General features: G+C 36.9%; 3 protein-coding genes across 3 annotated transcripts; all 3 read right to left on the reverse strand.

Moving 5' to 3' along the window:
* Positions 1-652: 652 nt before the first annotated feature.
* Positions 653-8,731, reverse strand: LOC125576935. The gene is made up of 12 exons (XM_048737480.1): positions 8,203-8,731; positions 5,252-5,451; positions 4,407-5,102; positions 4,050-4,307; positions 3,866-3,940; positions 3,668-3,757; positions 3,407-3,577; positions 3,018-3,334; positions 2,819-2,903; positions 2,285-2,744; positions 2,026-2,151; positions 653-756 (listed from the first exon to the last, which is right to left on the reverse strand). Exons 1-12 carry the CDS (start codon positions 8,729-8,731, stop codon positions 653-655), a joined length of 3,111 nt encoding a protein of 1,036 aa, XP_048593437.1.
* A 1,147-nt stretch (positions 8,732-9,878) lies between these two features.
* On the reverse strand, positions 9,879-11,491 carry BNAANNG36510D. Its single transcript, XM_013798710.3, has one exon. The coding sequence runs from the start codon at positions 11,431-11,433 to the stop codon at positions 10,138-10,140; it is 1,296 nt and encodes a 431-aa protein (XP_013654164.2). The 5' UTR covers positions 11,434-11,491; the 3' UTR covers positions 9,879-10,137.
* A 7,035-nt stretch (positions 11,492-18,526) lies between these two features.
* On the reverse strand, positions 18,527-19,813 carry LOC125576936. Its single transcript, XM_048737481.1, has 2 exons — positions 19,732-19,813; positions 18,527-19,680 (listed from the first exon to the last, which is right to left on the reverse strand). The coding sequence occupies exons 1-2, from the start codon at positions 19,811-19,813 to the stop codon at positions 18,527-18,529; spliced, it is 1,236 nt and encodes a 411-aa protein (XP_048593438.1).
* Between the last annotated feature and the right edge of the window lie 802 nt (positions 19,814-20,615).

Here is a 20,615-nt window from a genome sequence, read left to right on the forward strand (position 1 = left end):
AAATGCAAACGTTGTGGCCGTTCGGGACACAACAGGGCATCCTGCCGCAACCCAATATGATCATCTATAACTAAGGAGAAGGCAGCAGAAGGCAGTTCGATGAAATATTTTGGGAACTGGGTGATTATGCAGTAGCCAGTGTCGTCTGAAGACCGGGCATGTACAGGAAGTGGAAACGGAGTAAAACAGTGTTTTAACCAATAGAATGGTATATGCGTCACGGTTATATATCTATCTATTTGGTATGTACATATCATGTTATGTAGACCCCTTTAAATCACAACTCTTGTGGCTGTTGTACGGAACACCCCAGACCTTCTCTTTTGTCTAATATTAATAATTCCGTTCTCCTCTATTTGCTCACACCTTATAAGCCTTAAGCCTTTAGGTTGTTTTTTCTATACCATTTGCGATTAGTACTATACTATTAATAAAACATTCGAACCGTTAACAAAAGAAATCCTAAACACAACATCCCCACTTATACTAAATTCTAAATCCAATACAATAACACGTTTTAATAATACAAAACCTCATCAACACCCCAACCCTTATTGAAAACTAAACCCAACCCCAACCCCCCCCCTCCCCCCTCACACCCGTAACCCTATACACATTACAATTACCCAATATAACGTGATATTATAAATCGTCATACATGAAATAGACCCATAAATCCAACATCCAACCCCAACACCCGAAACAACCCTTCATCAACACTAAACCCTATACCTTTACACACGTTAACATTTCCACCTGAGCACAACAAACCAACCCGTAAGGAAAACTAAACCCAAACCCCCACCCCACCCCCATAAACCCTAAACCCAATACAATGGCCCCTGTTAGACATGTTGTGGTTGTTGTAAGGAACACCGGTAGACCTTTTCTTTTGTGTTATATTAATAATGCCGTTATGTGTCTTCTGTACCATACTATACCAGTTATTACCAGTATCACCATATAATTAGTCCTCTATGTCCTTAACAATCGAAATACTAAACATAACATCCACACGCTTACGTAACTATCTTAGAATAACGTACTATACCTTTTCATGTACGACTATACTACATTAAAGTTAATATGGTGAAGTTGAAATAAGCAGACAAACGAATAACCATTACAAAAGGAACTCTATACAGTTAAACCCAATACCTGAACAGACGTTAACATTACCACCTTAGCACAACAAACCAACCCGTATGGAAAACTAAACCCAAACCCCACCCCACCCCCATAAACCCTAAACCCAATAGAAAGGCCCCTTTTAGACATGTTGTGGTTATTGTACAGAATACCGGTAGACCTTTTTTTGGTGTAATATTAATAGTGCAGTTATGTATTATGTCCACATATCTGACAAGCATTCATGGTTTACATTATTTATTCTATACTGTTTTTGCCAGTACTATACTATAATTAGTCCTCGAAGTCGTGACCAATCGAAATACTAAACATAACAAACCAACCCGTACGGAAAACTAAACCCAAACCCCCCACCCCACCCCCCTTAACCCTAAACCCAATACAATACACACTTGTATGATACAAACGTAATCACCAACAATCCAATGTGCATTTATCAATCGTCATATATGGAATAGATAGTACCGGAAGATTGACTAAACAGTATGGAATATAGATGGAATGTGTTTTCTTTACATAGGATTTTGTAGATGAACATAAACTTCGGTATGACTTAAGAGAGACTGACTTAGCATATCCTTCCTTCCACATGTTCTACTATCAGTACTCTAAACGGTAAACACTAACTCCCGTAAAAATACTATTTTAATTGCATGGAATAAAGAAACCGGGGACTGAGTACATCATAAAGTAAACATAAGAAATCATCGTTTGTTATTCTGAAGAAACAAATGATTAAGGAGTAAAACATAAAGAGGTAGGAGAAAGGGAATTCAGCAACAGAATGTGGATTACATCAAACAGGAATGAACATAAAGTAGTACAGTTCTGAAAACGACTAAACTGCAGGATTAGGGGGGACCACCTTAAACATACCCAGGGTAGAGATCGCATAGTTCTCCGCTGCAACACGGACCTCCTCATCAGTGAGAGCCAGATCAAGCAAAGGCTTCCCCACAGCAGCAATTTCTAACATAATCAGTGCCACAACCGCGGCGTACCCTAACAATAGGAAAAGGATTATTACAAATACTGGGGGGAATGCTATACTAGTTGCGTCATATAGTATAGTAGGATATGCGTATGGTATAGTTCGGGCGGTTAAACAAAAATTTAAATGAGAGGCGATTAGTACCTGGATGTTCAAGTAGAACTGGTATGTCTAAGCGAGATATGGGGAACGGAAGGTAATTCAACTCACGAGGTCGAGAAGTTAGACAGAACCTCGATACCATGTGCGGCATCATAATCGATATCGGGTTGACGACATCTTTCACCACTGAAATAGGAGGACATGTCTGGTTTGCGTCCACCACATAGATGGCCCACATAGGCAAATCTACGATCATACCAATCCAGTGTCTGTCTTTAATCAGAGTGTAGAGAAAGTCTACTTGCGTAAACCACTGTGGCCGGTGCATGAACTGACTGCGCAGAGACACCGGAAAAGTGAAGGCGGACTTATCTTGCATGGCTTCAAAAGCAGGATAACTTCGGATCAGATCGGTAAAGAAAGTTGGAGGGATGAAGTCAAATTTTGAAGATGGATTGCTGTCACGCCTCTTTCTTATCCAACCTACAACACGATCCACAGCCTACAAAATAGTCATAAATAAGAAGGAAAACAAAAAAACATAATTTATGCAAAGGAGTGAGGATTATAACTTACCTCATACGAACAAACACCGGTGCAATGGAACAGATCATCCAAAGAAGCAATGGAACTGATTGACCCGAGGGATGGCACATTTGATCTGAAGGAAAGTGGTAATGCCGTTAGTTCATTATTTCCTGACTATACCATATTATATAATATGGAATATATAGTTTTTAAATGGAATAGTAACCATACTATTCTGTCAACTTACTTTGCCTCCGCCATTGTCTTCAGGAAGGCCTCTCTTGCAGCTGGGGTTGGCGGAGTAAATGGGGAGAAGCCACCTATAAAGGTGTGTTTTTCTTGAGGACGAGGCTTTGGGTTACTTGGCTCAGCCGCCACCTTTTTAACCCGTTTAGGAGGTGCAGGATTATCATCAGTTTGACGCGCCACTTTCTTGTTTCCATCTTTCTTACGGACGGTGGGTGCAGGAGGAGTGTAGCGTTTCGTACTTATATGCGTACGTCTACTAAAACGTCTGCCACCATCAGCTTGACCACCGGCTGCATCAGTGTTCTTATGTCCAGCCTATTAACATAAACTTATCACCTCTGCAAACACACTTTACAGTTGAGCTGGGAAGAAGGTAAAGCATTATACCTGAACTTTAGTAATTGTAACATCATCTTCATCCACATCGTCACCCTTATTCCCAACAGCAGCCTCACCACGATCGTCATGCACAGCATCAAGACCCACTTTCTCCGGATTGACATCTGATGATGTCTGAGGTACATCAGTTCCAGAACCAGCGGAGGCTCGGACCGGGTTCTGCCAATGTAAAGCACATAGAATAGAATCCATTAACAAATGGAGTAGTTATATAGAATTGTATATGGAAATATAGTCTAGAGAACTTACTTTATCAATGCCCGCTTCTGATAGAATTTTATTAACGACGCCAGACACTGGGTCATCAACGCGGCGTTCCGATGATACATTCACTTCGTCCTAGATAGATTAACCACATTTTTCAATTAACTGAGCCAATATACATTATTATATTATTAAGACAAAGCCGACAGTTTGACTGATTATCAGGTTTGTACTCATTCTTACCACATCAACTCGAGAAGGAGGATTGGCGGCATCAGAATTGTCAGGGGCTGCGACGTTTACCGAATGCGAGGGATTCTAAATTAAAATAGTATGGTAATGTCCGTGTCAAATCTCAATATGGAAAGGGTCTACTGCCATCAACTGCATAGAATGGTATAAACACAACAGAATTTAAAGGACAAACCTCCACGTTTATGGGGTCATGTCCCATTTCAGCATCTCCCCCCTGCTCGCCCACCTCCACGTTTATGGGGTCATGTCCAATGTCAGCATCTCCCACATGCTGGATCCCTGTCTCAGCTCTAAATTCGGCTCCATGAGTTGACTCGGTCTGTTTACCCGGAGATAGTCCTTCACCCATTTCTCCTTCATCCAGATTCTGTCCCAAACCAACTGAGGCGGTCTCTGTTGCCGCAACATCCTCTCCATCTCGCGGTGTTGACTAGAGAAAAATACAAACAATTAAAATGATATGGAATAGTCTGGTGCGATAATGGAATGACATACTATAGAATAATAATTTCATTGTATTGATATTTACCTGTGGAACACCACTATGTGTAGTGTGTCGATCGGGATCAACCTCTGTATAGTTGAAATCATCATTCTGACCTGGGAATGGTGACGAATGTCTCCCAGGACTAAACCCATACGTTGCTCCCATATCCGCACCTCTAAGCCCAGACTTAAGTAACTGATTGATCTTATCAAACTCCCCTGTGACCGTAGTTTCCAAATGGCCAATCGCGGTGGTAGCTGCTTCTAAGTCGGTTCGAAGGCCTCCCACTTCAGAATTAAAATGTCTCTTCAAACTCAGAATATAGCCCTCAAACATTGCAATTACCTTATCCTCGTAAACCTCAGCTGCACGCCTAAGTAATGTTTCGAAATCAACAGGGAAACTCTCACCACCATGCGGGGCACCCGAGGGGTTAGCTGATGATTGCCCTCTCGGATCTCCAGGGTAACCACCACTCTCTACGCCACCACGATGAGCATTATCCTTTTCAACCGGGTCAGGAACATTTTCATCACTTGACTCCGACGTTTGTGCATGACCCTTCTTCAGTTTAACATCATCCGCTTTCACACCACATGACCAAGTGTTATGCTCAAATGGGTAATCATCGTCAATCAAAGCAACCATGGTATCAACACTCGTATCTTCCTTATCTCCCAACCCACGATAAAGATCCTCCCCCACTTCATCTATGCTAATCAAAGACCGTACATATGCCTGCAACACAAATACAAGATAGTGAAAGGCATGAAATTTTAAGTAAGTAGTCTGGTCAAATAAAAACAGGTGTAGGTCTTTGTAATAGTATGGTATGAATAGATATATGGAATGGTATATATATGAAATAGAAAAATATGCTGACTAACCTGTCCCAGTTGATCAACCGACTTGGCCGAGACAATGTTGACTACCACCTTTCTATCAACAACGCGCCTGATAATCTCTTCGCTGGACAAGTTGGAATCTGCTAGAGGATCCGCACCGCCAGTCTTAATAATGATAGAAGGACATGCAGTCACAGTAACCAATACCATCGCATGGGTGAATCCTTGAAGGGCCATTGTATCTGTAATAACCCTCACGAGCAGATATAATTTTGGTCAAGAAAATTCTTTAAGATCAGTTTGAAGATTGATCGATCAGAATTTAAATAAAAATCGACACGGTGAATTAATCTCGACGGGGCTGTCTTTTGGTTGAAAAACCATCTCTTGATGGTTCTGGTCGAGTGTTAATTATTATCGTTGATTTTTATTCATGCTGGGTGAGTTTATTCAGAGCAGGACGAGATTCGAATGATGAAAAATATTTAGTCGAAACAGTCCGGAAAATATCGACAAAACTCTTAAAATTATTTCTGAACAGTCACATGCTTTGCACCTTCTAGCCTACTTGCTTCCTCAGTAATTAGGTCACATGACCTACACCTACTTGCTTGCCTGCTTGCTCATTAGAAGTCACATGCTGGTCACAAGCTACTTGCTTCAGCTGCTTGTAGCTTTCTTCATGGGAAGGAAAAGTTCAGCTGCTTGTGCTGCTTGGTGTGCTGAAGCATGTCACCAACTGTCTAACCTCATCTTTGTCTTTTGTGGGAGCAAACCCTCATCTGAAGCAACTCCTTATGATATAAAATACCCTCTTCTCTCCTCTGGACGTTCATAACCTGCAAGAAAAACCAGAGAAAAATTCAGAGAGAAAGAGAGAAAGAAGAGAGAAAAATCTGTGAGAAAAGATTCATGAAAAATTCAGAAAAATATTCAGAGAAGAGGAGTGAGCATGGAAAACTCTTTCTCACCATCCTGTGACTTTAATCAGTGAGTTTTGGAGTGTTTAAGAGCTGAAGATTTGGTGTCTTAAAGTTGAGAATCACCTATGTTCTTCAGCCTTTGATTTTGATCGGTTAATTCGTGGTTAGCTTGAAGAGAGACAACCAGTCAAGTTTAATTAGTTGAGTAAAACCGGTAAGCTTCAGCTTCTTGATTCAGCCATGTTTTGATGAGAACCAATTGCTGTATGTTGGTTAACCTGTCAGGATCAGTTGTCTAAGGTCTTGTTCTCTTCAGTCTTGGTTGGTTTATGATTTAATCAGTCTCATAGAACCAGTAGACGAACTGTTAAGAATTATGGGAATTAAACAGAACTGATTTGATCTTGTTTAGAACTGAATTGAGCTGAGTATGTTCTGATCTGATCTGAGCGGAGCTGTCTATGGTCTGAAATTGTCTTGAACTGATGTCGTCTGAGTATAACCGAGTTAAGCTGTTGGGAACTGATTAGAACCGGAGTTAGCTGAGCATGAACTAAGCTGATATGAACCGAGTTAAATTGTTAAAGCTTGAACCGAGCTGAACATGGTATCAATCTGTCTTGAACCGAACTGATATGAGAGAACTGAACTGAAATGTTATGAACTGAGTTGAGTTTCTTCTTGAACCAGACTACTGAACCTTATGTTCCAACTGTTATGTTTTGAATTCAGATGGCCAAGGAGAGTGTTCGGATCAGCTGGATCCTTGTGATGGTTCTGAACCGAGAGTGATCCAAAAGTGAAGTGTGATTAGCTTGAGCTCGAGTCTAGTCTTCCTTAGTCAATCTCATGGATTTAAAGGTGAGTCTAGATAGATCATGAGTGAATTATGAATGAGTATGCATGATTGCATATTGAATATGGTTGATTAATTAAGAATTAATCATGAATTAATTAAGGGATAATCATTGATTAATTAAGAATTAATCATGGATTAATTAAGGAGTTATGGTTGATTGATTAAGTATTATCCCTTGATCTATATTTATATATGAAGTATTTATCTAGTTTAAATACTTAAGAATTAATAAGAATAATTCTTTGAGGTTATCCCGAGCCTTAGTACTTGTTCTCAAGTACTAATCTATAAGTATTCTATTAATAAGTGTAAATCATGTGAAGTCTTATTGTATACTCACTCTCCCAAAAGTCCCGCATTGCCGTGAATTGGTCCTGCGATATGGATCAAGGTCATGAAGACACGATGATGGGGTCGCACCCTGGAGGCCGTGTAACTGCATGCAGCGTTGGATGTTATATCTTGGAATATCTGATGGAGATGATGGTTATATTTATTCCCCGTTAAGCTCGGTTAGCCTTGGTGGTTTTCTGGGTTTAGCATATATATATATATTAAGAGTATGAGTGATTGGCGGGTATCGTGGAGGTGATGTTTAAGATAGATTCACATGGATGGATTGAGAGGCCTTATATTAATTATGGAATATAATTCCACTGCATTCAAATGGTGTCGATTGCTCGGGATACTATTGATATGTGTTTGGGTGTGGGATTAGACTCACTGAGTAAACTAGTTACTCATGACTCATTTGATATGCAGGTAACCAGTAGGTGGGAGACCTTTACTCTAGGACGGGAAGGAACGGCATTAGCCAGCAGTAGTTTTATTATCCTTGCAAAGTCATTTTGATATATCTTATGAATAAGATTTGTAGACCGAAAACCTCGAGGTTAATTTATAACAAATTTTGTAAGATGATTTTGAATAATATATAAATAATGTTTTTTTTTTAAGTACGGGTTCCATATGATATTAGTCCTTGTGTGGACGAACTAACTATCAGGTATTGCTTTCTCGGGTTGAAAAGCCTAGAGTGGTATCCGATAGGAGCGTTGGTGTTCTTTGATTGTTGGTCTAAGGCGATCGGAAGTATTCTGAGAACCTCAGATCGACCATCGAGGAACATCGACCGTGTCATTTCCGGTCATCTATGATCGGGGGTGTCACAGTATCCTTCACATAATTAACTGCAGATCTTGCTTTTGTACTTCTAACCGTCAGTAAAAATGACTCCCTGCCCCATGGATACTTCAGGAAAGCGTCAAGATCACCAAGCATGCTCACTATTTCGGGTCTGATATTTGTTGTCCCACATGTTGGACACAAAATTCCTTCCACCAAAACCAACAACGAAAGCCGCAAACGCGTTAACCGATCCTTGTATTTTTTACCCCTCACAAGCCGCTCCATGATCCATCCAGGTGTGGGCTTCTCCTCCCCACGAAATAAATCATCCCATATTGAGATAGATGATTTCCCTTTACCGGACGCATTTCCTCGCCCGATACCTTTTTCGGGGGGTTCTCCAGCCAGCCCAACCCCATCGCCACAGTTCAGTCCGGTGACCATAGCAAAGTCTTGTATGGCATAGCGTATCGGCTTACCAGCGAAGATCCACCAAAGTTCAAACTCTTTTGCAGTGATCAACTGGCGTGAGAGGCAGTAATGGAGGAACATTACTGAGAAAGTATGCGACCCCATCTGCAAAACTCTCCGGAACTGCGACTGATTCAACATTTCTAAGTCTTCTTCCTCTAGTGCATTCTTTATGAGGTCAATCCACCGTAGGTTAAAGTAGTTATTAACCCGTTTCCGCCCTGATGGTTCCGAACCCGTTTCCGCCCTGATGGTTCCGAACCCGCCTCAAACATTCTCAGAGGAAGACCTAGTTCGTCCATTTTGCCACTGCCAACCATCAAAACAATGCAACCAGTTAGATTGACAGAGACAGGAAATAGAGTAGGTACTTGCAATACTATTCCATATACATATTGCACAAATATGAAGTAGAATATTCTGCAAACGTAACCAAAAAATCGGAACACCCACAAAATGGAATAGAACACGGCAAGACAATGGTATTCACAGACTATATTATAATTGCAAAACAGAAATGGTCTAGTATGAGTATATTTATGAAATATCCTAAATCCCAAATTGAACAATGAAACCACTTTAATATTCAAAATCCATTTTCGTGTTCAGATAATGCCGGTTCAAAACGAAATAAAAAGATAACCGAAAGCGACAACGCACAAATCACAGTTACAACATTCCAAACGAAGGCACGGAGTCGATTTTTGTTTCTTTCTTCGAAAGAACTACCACGTGGAGAGACCAGTAAATCGATACAGTACATAAAAGAAATGGACAATTAAATCTCTCTTGAAGTTGAAAAGAACAAAGAAACGGACAACAAGACTCAAATCCGGTCGGAGTAACTGAAAATTTCAAGAAAATAGAAAAGTAAATTCGAACTTACAAGACTACCGGAGTCTTCCTCGCCGGATTAAGAACTGTAGAATACTTTCCGTGTTCCGATTCGTCGGTCTGTGAAGTAGTATCGCGGTGACGAGCAGATTACAGTCAGGGAAAACACGATGTCAATTTGCGGTGGTGATGAAAGAGAAGAATGGTGCTTAGTTTAGAGAGAGAGGAATGGTAAAGTAAAAAAGAAAATTGTGGGTTAGCGATGCGCCACGACAGTTGGGTGAACAGTTTAAATTTTTACTTAAATCTTTATTTTTTTGCCCGTTACTCCCGGTAAATAAGGAGGGCAAAATGGCAATATTTTATAAATGGTGAGCCATATATCGGTGAGTTAGGGAAAGTAACCATCGAGTGAATTATGCGGTTATTGGACGTCATACAGTGCAATTCCCCAAAGATTAAATACAATTCATTACATATTTTATACTATATAATTTACACGTTCCCCGACAAAGAAATATGTTTACATGGATATAAAAACATACTGTATATACAAAAAGTAAACATCTACACGTCGAAAGAAGCATAAAGTAAACATATTTAAAAGGCAAGCAAGCAAGAAGATGTCAAAAAAGAAAAGGCAAACAAGAAAAGAAAAATCATATTCGTGTTACATCAGAGAGATCAACCATCGTTCAGTGTAGTACATATAATCAAATTCTTCCATTGATTCTAGCGTATGTAAGCCCAACGCAGGCATCAACGAAATCCTCATCGATAAAATCCGTCGAAAAAATCTGCAACTTATCTATACATCCCTCGGCTATACACCTAGAGACGAAGAGCCTTGCGTACCTTCGGATACGATCAGTCACGGGTCTGACCCACACAACCACGTTATCTGCTTGTGGCGTAAGTGTATTCTCAACCCGGTAAAAGAATCTTCTAGAAGATATCGATGGTTGGTCTTTCAAATGGTTCATATTGCTTTGAAACTTCGTCCATGGAAGATCCGTATCGATCCAGTTATCTTTTAGATAGTCAGAGTTCCAGAGAAGTCCACCGCGGCTCGGCCTCGGGGACTCTCTAGGTTTCCAGATGCAAATAACCCTTTTCGGCAAGATCTCGGATAGTGACTTGTTGAACAAGTTATCGTCTTGATGTATCAAGAATTGACCTAGCTTGTTAGTCAAGTAACTTTCAAACTCCGGAGGGTCTTTGTGTCCGTACTCCGTCCTTATCTCTAGGATAATGATCTCCGAGTGAGTCTCCGACAAGAATCTGATGACGTCGTCGATGGCGAAGTCCACGTTGTATGACGCCAAGATCCCGTGGCAGATATAGCGATCCTCTTGTACACGGACGTCGAGGAGTCGTGTTCCACGAACTAGCTGCTCGTAGATGGAGAGCGTTTGGCACTCACCCAAGGGACGAGTTACCACATCTATACCGATTCCGTTCGTGGCTGAGTCGTGCGTTCCTGGCCATACGATCTTGTTAAGAGTCAGTTTCTCACAGGAGAGATGGGACATCCAGTTTTTCCGGTCGGGGGAATGGTAGTCGTCGCCAGGGAAACGTGAACCGTTGGATGCAAGGAGATTGTCTAGGATTTTTTCTTGCTCAATGACGTCTCGTGGCCGCTGGAACTGGGTTTCAATGAACGCGACGGCCGGATCTATCACTTCTCTTACAACAGTTCTTGCAGAATCTTCTACAAAAGCCACTGTCGGATCTACCACTTCTCTTACAACAGTTTTTGCAGAATCTTCTACAAAAGCCACAGTCGGATCTACCACTTCTCTTACAACAGTTTTTGCAGAATCTTCTACAAAAGCTACTGTTGGATCTACCACTTCTCTTACAACAGTTCTTGCAGAATCTTCTGCAAAAGATACTGTTGGATCGACCACTTCTCTTGCGACAGTTCTTGCAGAATCTTCTGCAAAAGATACCGTTGGATCGACCACTTCTTTTACAAAAGAGTCTGCCAAATTTTTGAAAAAATCCATGTTTGAGAGAAAATGAGAGATAAGAACTTTGTCTTGGGTCGTCAGTAATAAAAATGGAATGGCGTGAATGTCTTATAAAAAAAATGACAATTTGCTTTGTTGCCTCTTTGTGTTTGGCTTCTCAACCTAACGATTGGCTTATCTAAAAGTTGAGCAACTCTCCGTCTTTAAAAACTTTGGTCTTCTAAAACCCATATAGAATATATGAAGTTGTTGGTGTATATAAATGTATAACCTATACTTTCTCAAATAATCTTTGTTAGAATGCTCTTAGAAACTCTTGTTCTTATTTTAATGATTTCCTGTTTATAATGGTCTTGGTCAACATGGACTACTTGTTTTAGATATTGATAATCATTACTTGCTTCGATATCCCTTATATACTAAACCACAAGTCACTTGATCAATCAAAGTTTGACAAGTGGAAAATATTTTTTTTTGAAATAATTGATTGAAAAAATTAAATTTGATCCTAGCAGTTATATCCTAATATTTTTTTGAACAAAATTAATCCTCCACGTTCAAAGTTTCTGACCACGATTTTAGACTGTTTTTCTCTTTTACATAATTTTTTATTTAATAATTTATTTTCTGTTTCTTTTTTCCCTTTTTCTATCTTCTCTAGCAAAACAACGGTTCTTCAGACTTAGAGATCACAAAGAAAATGCAAAGCAAAAACTACGGACGAGACGTCCAAAAGATATGAAGTTCCGAACCAATGGCCAGACCTGTGTTCGAAAGCGCGATGGCCTTTTCTTTTACCTGTCGCAAGGTGTTCCTGACCAGGATAGATTCCGGAAGGGTGATGCCATCATGGATTCGTCTATTACGTTAGATAACTGCAGACCAAACCTGATAGATTGCGACAGTGGTAATGTCTATTATGTTTCTGCACTAAACCTGATAGATTGCAGACCAAACATCATGTATTCTTCTGTTACGTTTCTGCACCAAAATTTTCTTTTACTACTCTGTTCTGGATTAATACTTACAGCTATTTTCGACAAGATTTAAGATTGGTACGGTGGAATTATGGGAAGGAATTAATGTACGTTAGTTTTAAAGATATTTGATTTTAGATCACTACAATATAGCTAACTTAGAATTTTTCTCTATGTATTGATTTACAGCCCCTGGAGTCAGGTTCTGAGAGATAGATGGAGCATTAGCAATATTATTCTTGTGGAAAACTCATAGCTACACTCTCCCACAATAATATTCCAGTTGAATCAAAGAATCATACGGCTTTAGCCTGACAAAGAAGGTGTCTCTGTTTTCTGTTCTTTACTAATTTCTTTAATTTGTTGACCAATGTTTCATTTTTTGAATCAATTATTTTTCATTATTCATTACTGTAGTTGAATTCAAGGCTAAAAATATTGCTGAACTTATCACACGGAACTTGCATTTCTGAATTCAAAGGTGAATTTACTTTACTTAGTTATTACTAGACAATTCATTTTAATTTATAAAAGGCAAACTAAAGTTGTAAATTATAATCCTATAAATTCAACAAACTATCAAAATAAGTAATGTGGGTAATTTTGTTTAAATGCATATTTAAAAAAATATGTTAGGTAAATTAACATAAAATGTCAATTTTAAACTATAAAAGTTTAAATGGTAAATTTATTAGATTCATGGTATCTAAATTTACACTAAGCTAAATTAGGTATTTGTTTTTCTGTACGAAATCATCTAATATTCTATTCCAAGTGTGTTTCGTATTTTGGTATATATTTTATTTATTTTTGAAAACTTCTACAAATATGTATCTATTTTATATGATATCAAAATTATTATTATATCCTTTCAACCGCTTTGTTTGGATGCATGTAAGTGCTACTGTTTATACAATATTTTAAATAATATTCACTCTGAATAAAAATTCTGATGATGATCAATAATTTTTAAAACAGTGAATTAACCTGTGCGTAGCACAGGTGGTAATATTAGTTATAGTATAAATTGATAAGGTCTTTAACAGTATCGACAAAAATCTTAGAGATATTTTGCACTTTGCATAAACAGAAAACCTGGAACACAACCTCAATCACTAGGGAAGAGGAAACCAACGCACGCCACTTAAATCTTACGGATGAATCTTGAAAGGACAAAGACATGTTTGGATGACAAAATTGGTATAGTACACTACAATGTTTTGATGGTTTGATAGAAACAAGAAATACAAGATCTGGCCTCTCACTCTTACACCCCAAGTTTAAAGTTCTCATTTGGATGATGAAAATTTCAGATAATTTATGCGATTTTTACTACATATTGTTCTCGATTGGTAAAGATAGTTTCAGAACCAAAATACAAGAACATATAAGTTCGTGTTCGAAGTTAGTCATTTTACGTTGTCTATAAACATAGTCCTCAATTTAGTTAAGCTACTCTTGATTAAATCGTTGATGACAAAAAAAACTGAATGAATTGATCAATATTCGAGTATACATTTTTCAGGCTTTGAGATGACTAATTCAATAGATGTCTTCTTCAAAAGGATTTGGATTTTCCCACTTATAAATTTGCTTATTTTTTTAAACAAAATTCAATTAATATTGGGCCAAAAATAATTTCTTTAGGAGCCAAACATTGTCGACGTCGGCTTCTGACCAGTGCATGGTTCTATAGAAATATCAAAACTCGAAGCAGCAGTCCATTTTGCTAAACGGAGCAGCTCTGATCAGATTGGGCTAAACAGAAACTGTCTCCCTTTTCATCCAAATTGTCTTTGCATGCATGTTACATTTTCGTCTGATATCAATCAATTAATACTATTGTTTTAGAATTGAATTTTCTGATTTGTCATGTTATCCATCATTTTAGGGTGATTCATTATTTTTAATAAACAATTTTAATGCTTTAGATGATAATTTATCAATATAAATATTTGGGATAATAAATAAATAAATAAAGAGAAAAAGACCAAAATAGCACTAAATCAAGTTTTTGTTCTCAAACTAGCACTCAAGGCCAAAAGTCACAAAAATAGCACTCAAAGGGTGGGGTTTAGGGTTTAGAATTTAGGGTTTAGGGTTTAGAGTTTAGGTTTTAGGGTTTAGAGTTGAGAAGTGAGGTTTTGGGGATAAGATTTCAAATTTTGAAAAATAAAAAAATTTAAATTTTTCAAAAGATAAAATGCTATTTTGGTCATTTTAGTTTTTGAGTGCTATTTTTGTGATATAAACTTAGAAATGTGCTATTTTGGAGATTTGCCCATAAATAAATATTAACAGATTTTAGAGATAATATCACAGTTAAGTTTATTTTATATTTAGTTCAGTAAAATTAAAATGATTTTATCTTAATACATATTTATATGTCATTATACTATATGAGTAACACATGTTTTGTAATTTATTATTTTTGTTTTTTTGTCATATTATTTAATGTCTAAATTGTTGATAATGTATAATGGTTATCGGGTATTGTTATTTTGTTTATGTTTTATGTGTTGTGAATGTTTCTAATGCTTTCAATACCACTGATATTCTTTTCAATCCACAATTGGAAAAAGTGATTGATTACGTGATTGATTTCAAATCCAAGTTGAGTAATGATAGTTGGATTATTACTAAAGAAGATTTTGATTCAAAATTTACACCCTTTAAATAAAAGATAAAACAGAAAATGAAATTTAACAAATAATTTGCCATTACGAATAGTGGAGATATATACTTTATAACATTCATGTACAATATATATATCTAATTTAAGGTCGTTCAAAAAAATATCAAATTTAATAAATTTAAATAAAAATGAACATTAATACAAAAAACAATTATTGCCATATAAATTAGTTCGCATTAGTTGTGCGGATTCACACCTAGTGAAGAGATAACAAACAAAGAATAATACAAGTTTATACACGATAAAGAGAGAGAGAGAGAGAGAGTCAGTAGAAACCCTAGCCCGCCGCGTTTCTCCGGCGGCGTTGTCGCTGTGTCGTCGCCGGAGAGTCACCCTTTACCTTCTTTTTTCTCCTTTTCCTTTTGCCTTCGTTAACGTCCCTTCCCCTCAGCGAGATGCGTGTGAACTCTGGCTTCTTCGGCTCTTCAGATCTCAGATCTGGCCGTGTAGTGCGGTTTCCGAGTTTCTGGAGTCACAGCGAGTTGAGTCAGGAAGGTGTCGTTATCGGAGGTCGGCTTTTAGGGTTGGATTTTGGATGGAGCTATTTTCCCCTTGTCGCTCCGTGTACCTCCGTAGATGTCTAATCTGTGCCGTCGTCGCTCTCCTCCGAGCTTCAGTGTTCTTTCGCAGGCGTTAGTGGATGAGCTCCGGTTGGATTCGACATCTGAACCCGTCTTTTCTTCATTCCGGAAGAACTGAAACTCATGCTCTTGGAGATGTTGTTTAGCTCTGTTCCGGCGGCTCGGTTTTGGAGTCAAGACTAGGAACTCGTGATGGAAGGTCTTGTGTGGCAGTTTACGCACCAGTTTGGTGGGGAACCCGTTTCTGTGTTTGAAAAGAAATCTGCAACTAAGGTATCTTCTCATTATGTGGTTCTTTTGGCTTGGAATCCATATAATAAGGCTGGAGTACGACTGATATCTGGACGGGACTTGAGGGTGAAGTATGCGCCTTGGCGTTGAGTTGGTATGATCCAAGTTCTGAATGTCAATTAAGTGGTGATCTCCAGCAAGGTCTTAGTTTGGAATTCATCTGTTAAGTCTAGTTTTCAGTTTTAGTCAATGCTCGTGTAATTAGTGGTTTAAGGGACAGTTCATTTTCACCATTTTGGTAAAGTGAATTTGTTTTCATGGTGGTCAAAGTGATAGGTAGTTAGATGAGGCAATGTAGGATCCAAATAAGTGATCTTAGATGATGCTACATCTACTTCCATATATCACATTGTGGTTAAAGCCTCTTGAGGCATTGTGGTCACAATTGTTTGTATCAAAACATTTGGCTAATGATAAGTTGATGTTGAGTTAAAAAAAAAAAAAAAAAAACAAAGAATAATACATAATCCTTAAGGATCGGAGTTGATGTTTTGGATGTTGAGAAGTACAAAAGATCCTGAAACTTTCAGGCGCTATAGACAATTTAGTGAGATATGATTAGGAACTTTGCTCACTTGCAAAATCTTTAAGCAAAATTTCCGATATGTGAATATAAAATATATATATAATTTAACTCTCTAATATTTTTTTTTGTTCTTATTCCTAGAAACTTAGTTAAATTTACGATATGAGTAAATAAACTATATATATTATCTAACTCTCTAATAATTTTTTATTCTTGTTCCAAGAGATTTAGGGAAATTTCCGATATGTATATATAAACTATATATATAATCCAACTCTCTAATATTTCTTTTATTCTTGTTTCTAGAAACTTAGTTAAATTTCCGATATGTGTATATAAACTATATACATAATCCAATTCTCTAATATTTTTTTGTTCTTGTTCCTAGAAAATTAGCAAAATTTCTGATATGTACATATAAACCATATATATAATCCAACTCTCTAATTTTTTTTAATTTTATTTTTTGTTCATAGAAACTTAACGAAATTTTCGATATGTGTATATAAACTATATATCCAACTCTCTAATAATTTTCTGTTCTTGTCACCAGAAACTTAGCAAAATTTCTGATATGTGTATATAAACTCTATATATATTCTAATATTTTTTTTCTATTGTTCCTAGAGACTTAGCAAATTTTTTGATATGTGTATATAAACTATATATATATATATATAATTCAACTCTCTAATAATTTTATGTTCTTGTTCCTAGAAACTTAGGGAAATTTCTGATATGTGTATATAAAATATAGATAATCCAACTCCCTAATATTTTTTTTTTGTTTTTGTTCGTAGAAACTTAACGAAATTTCCGATATGTGTATATAAACTATCTATATAATTCAACTCTCTAATTTTTTTTCTTGTTCCTAGAAACTTAGCAAAATTTCCGATATGTGTATATAAACTATATATAACCAACTCTCTAATATTTTTTTGTTCTTGTTCCTAGAAACTTAACGAAATTTCTGATATGTTTATATAAACTATATATATAATCCAACTCTCCAATAATATTTTGTTCTTGTTCCCAAATACTTAGCGAAATTTCCGATATGTGTATATAAAGTATATATATTATCAAACTTTCTCTAATAAATCTTTGTTAGAATACTCTTAGAAACTCTTGTACTTGTTCTAGAAAATCCTAGTAAAATTTCTGATTTGTGTATTGTATATAAAATATTTATATAATTAAGCATTTTCTATTATCATAACTAAACGAATTGATCAATACTTCAATATTCTTTTAGAGGCTTCGAGATAAATAATTCAATAGATTTGATTTCTTCGAATTATTTATATTTTCCCACTTGTAAATTTGTTCTCTCATCTTTAAAAAAAAAAGACAAAATTCAATAAATAATTGCCCAAAAGTATAATTTTGTTTTGGAACCGAAACATTGTCGAGGCCGGTGCTGACCAGTGAATGTTTCTGTAGAAAAAACAGAACTGGACGCAGCAGTCTATTTCTTAACGGAGCAGCCCTTATAAAAGTGGACTGGATGGAAACTGTCTTTCTTTCCATCCCATTTGTCTTTGCATAGTGCATTTTCATCCGGTATTGTTAGGATTCAAACCTACTTTGTGCTATAGAACTTGGAATAAACTTGATACCAAAACTTATCTTTTATTCACTCTCAAAGGAATAACTAATGTTTCTCAAGAACAAAAAATAAAGATCACAAGGTAATAACCAAAGCAAAAACACACTCTTGTTATTTTGCTAGCAACTTGATCTCTCTATCTCTCATTGTTCTTATCTTTTGGATTGCCAATTGATTGTCGCCTGCTTCTTTAGTATATTTACAACAAAAAAAAACTATTACAAACTTTATAATATATTTTACACGCTCACTTACAAGAAAATATATTTACACGGTTGAAAAAAAAACATATATACAAAAGAAAACATTCACACGTCCAAAGAACATACATGCCCTAAAGTAAACATATAAAAAAAAGCATTTTTTATTTTTATTTATTTTGCCAACGAAAAAAGCATATTTACACATGTAGAGATCATCAACCATCGTCCAGGGTAGTATACATCGTCAAACTCTTCCATTGATTCTGGCATATGTAAGCCCAATGCAGGCATCAACGAAATCCTCATTGATGAAATCCCTTGAAAAAATCTGCAACTTATCTATACATCCCTCGGCTATACACCTAGAAATGAAGAGCCTAGCGTACTCTCGGATTCGACCATTCACGGGTTTGATTAAAAGAATCGGACTATCTGGTTGTGGCGTTAGTGTATTCTCAACCCGGTAAAAGAATCTTCTAGAAGATATCGGTTGCTGCTCTTTCAAATGGTTCATATTGCTTTGAAACTTCGTCCATGGAAGATCCGTATTGGTCCAATTGTCTTTCAGATAGTCAGAGTTCCAGAGAGCTCCACCACGGACCGGCTTGGGGGACTCTCTAGGTTTCCAGATGCAAATAACCTTTTTAGGCAAGATCTCAGATACTGGCTTGTTGAACAAGTTATCATCTTGATGAATCAACCACGGACCTAACTTGTCAACCAAGTAAGTATCAAACTCCGGAGGGTCATTCTCTCCAAACTCGGTCCTTATCTCCAAGATAATGATCTCAGATTGGGTCTCCGAAACGAACCTGATGATGTCGTTTAGGACGACATCAACGTTGTACGAAGGCCGATGATCTCCATGACAGACGCGGCGATCCTTCTGAACATGGATATCAAAGACACGCGTGCCAAGAACTAGCTGCTCGTAGATGGAGAGCGTTTGGCATTCAACCAACGGACGAGTTGGCCAAGGTAACCCGTTGGTGGCTGAGTGGTGCGTTCCTGGCCATACGATCTTGTTAAGAGCCAGTGTCTCTACTGAGAGATGGGCCATCCAGTTTTTCAAGTCGGGTGTATGGTAGTCATCGCCTGGAAAACGTGCACCATTGGATGCGAGGAGATTGTCTAGGATTCCTTGTTGTTCTATGACGTCCTGTGGCCGCTGGAGCTGGGTTGCGATGAACTCTTCTGTCGGATTCATCAGTTCTTGTATAACACTTCTTGCAGAATCTTCTACAAAAGTGACGGTTGGATTCATCACTTCTTGTATAACAGTTCTAGCACAATCTTCTACAAAAGTCACCGCTGGATCTACCACTTTGCTAACAACAGTTCTTGCAGAATCTTCAGCAAAAGATACCGTTGGATCCACCACTTTATTTACTAAAGCGTCTGCGATTTTTTAGAGGAAATCCATGTTTGAGTGAAATGAGAGATAAGAACTTCGCTTAGGGTCTTCACCATTAAATATGGAATCTCGTGAAGTGTTTCTCCCTATTTGTGAATACCTCGTATGTAAGACCATTTCCTTTGCCTCGTTGGATGTAGCTTCTCAATTTTATTGGTTTATCTAAAAGTTGACCACTACTCGGTCTCTAAAACCCAAATATAAAATATAAAATATAAATTAATTTGTTGTTGTTTATAATATATGAAGTTGTTGGCAAACCAAAATTTCAGATATATATATGTATATAAACTATATATTATAATACAACTCTCTAATATTTTTTTGTTCTTATTTTCTAGCGAAATTTCCGATATGTATATAAATTATATATATAATCCAACTCTCTAATATTTTTTTTCTTGTTCCTAGAAACTTAACAAAATTTTCGATATGTGTATATAAATTATATGTATATATATAATTTAACTCTCTCATATTTTATTGTTCTTAAAACTTCGCGAAATTTGCGATATGTGTATATAAACTATATATAATCTAACTCTCCAATAATTTCTTGTTCTTGTTTCTAGAAACTTAGCAAAACTTCTGATATGTGTATATCAACTATATATATATAATCCAACTCTCTAATATTTTTTTTGTTCTTGTTCCAAACTTAGAAAAATTTCTGATATGTGTATAAACTATATAAATAATCCAACTCTCTAATATTTTTTTTTGTTCTTGTTCCTAGGAACTTAGCCAAATTTCCGATATGTGTATATAAACTATATATATAATCCAACTCTCTATTTTTTTCTTGTTCCTAGAAACTTAGCAGAATTTCCGATATGTGTATATAAACTATATATAATCCAACTCTCTAATAATTTTTTTCTCTTTTTTCTAGAAACGTAGCGAAACTTCCGATATGTAT

Source organism: Brassica napus, chromosome A8, assembly GCF_020379485.1.
Source record: "Brassica napus cultivar Da-Ae chromosome A8, Da-Ae, whole genome shotgun sequence".
NCBI lineage: Eukaryota > Viridiplantae > Streptophyta > Magnoliopsida > Brassicales > Brassicaceae > Brassica > Brassica napus.

Coding starts and splice junctions, on each gene's coding strand:
- BNAANNG36510D (XM_013798710.3), bottom strand. CDS start 11,433: ATGGATTTTTTCAAAAATTTGGCAGACTCTTTTGTAAAAGAAGTGGTC.
- LOC125576935 (XM_048737480.1), bottom strand. CDS start 8,731: ATGTTGAATCAGTCGCAGTTCCGGAGAGTTTTGCAGATGGGGTCGCAT. Junction 3,941..4,049: donor ATGACCCCATAAACGTGGAG/GTTTGTCCTTTA, acceptor ATTTTAATTTAG/AATCCCTCGCATTCGGTAAA. Junction 2,745..2,818: donor CCGGTGTTTGTTCGTATGAG/GTAAGTTATAAT, acceptor ACTATTTTGTAG/GCTGTGGATCGTGTTGTAGG.
- LOC125576936 (XM_048737481.1), bottom strand. CDS start 19,813: ATGGTCTTACATACGAGGTATTCACAAATAGGGAGAAACACTTCACGA. Junction 19,681..19,731: donor TGGTGAAGACCCTAAGCGAA/GTTCTTATCTCT, acceptor AAAAAATCGCAG/ACGCTTTAGTAAATAAAGTG.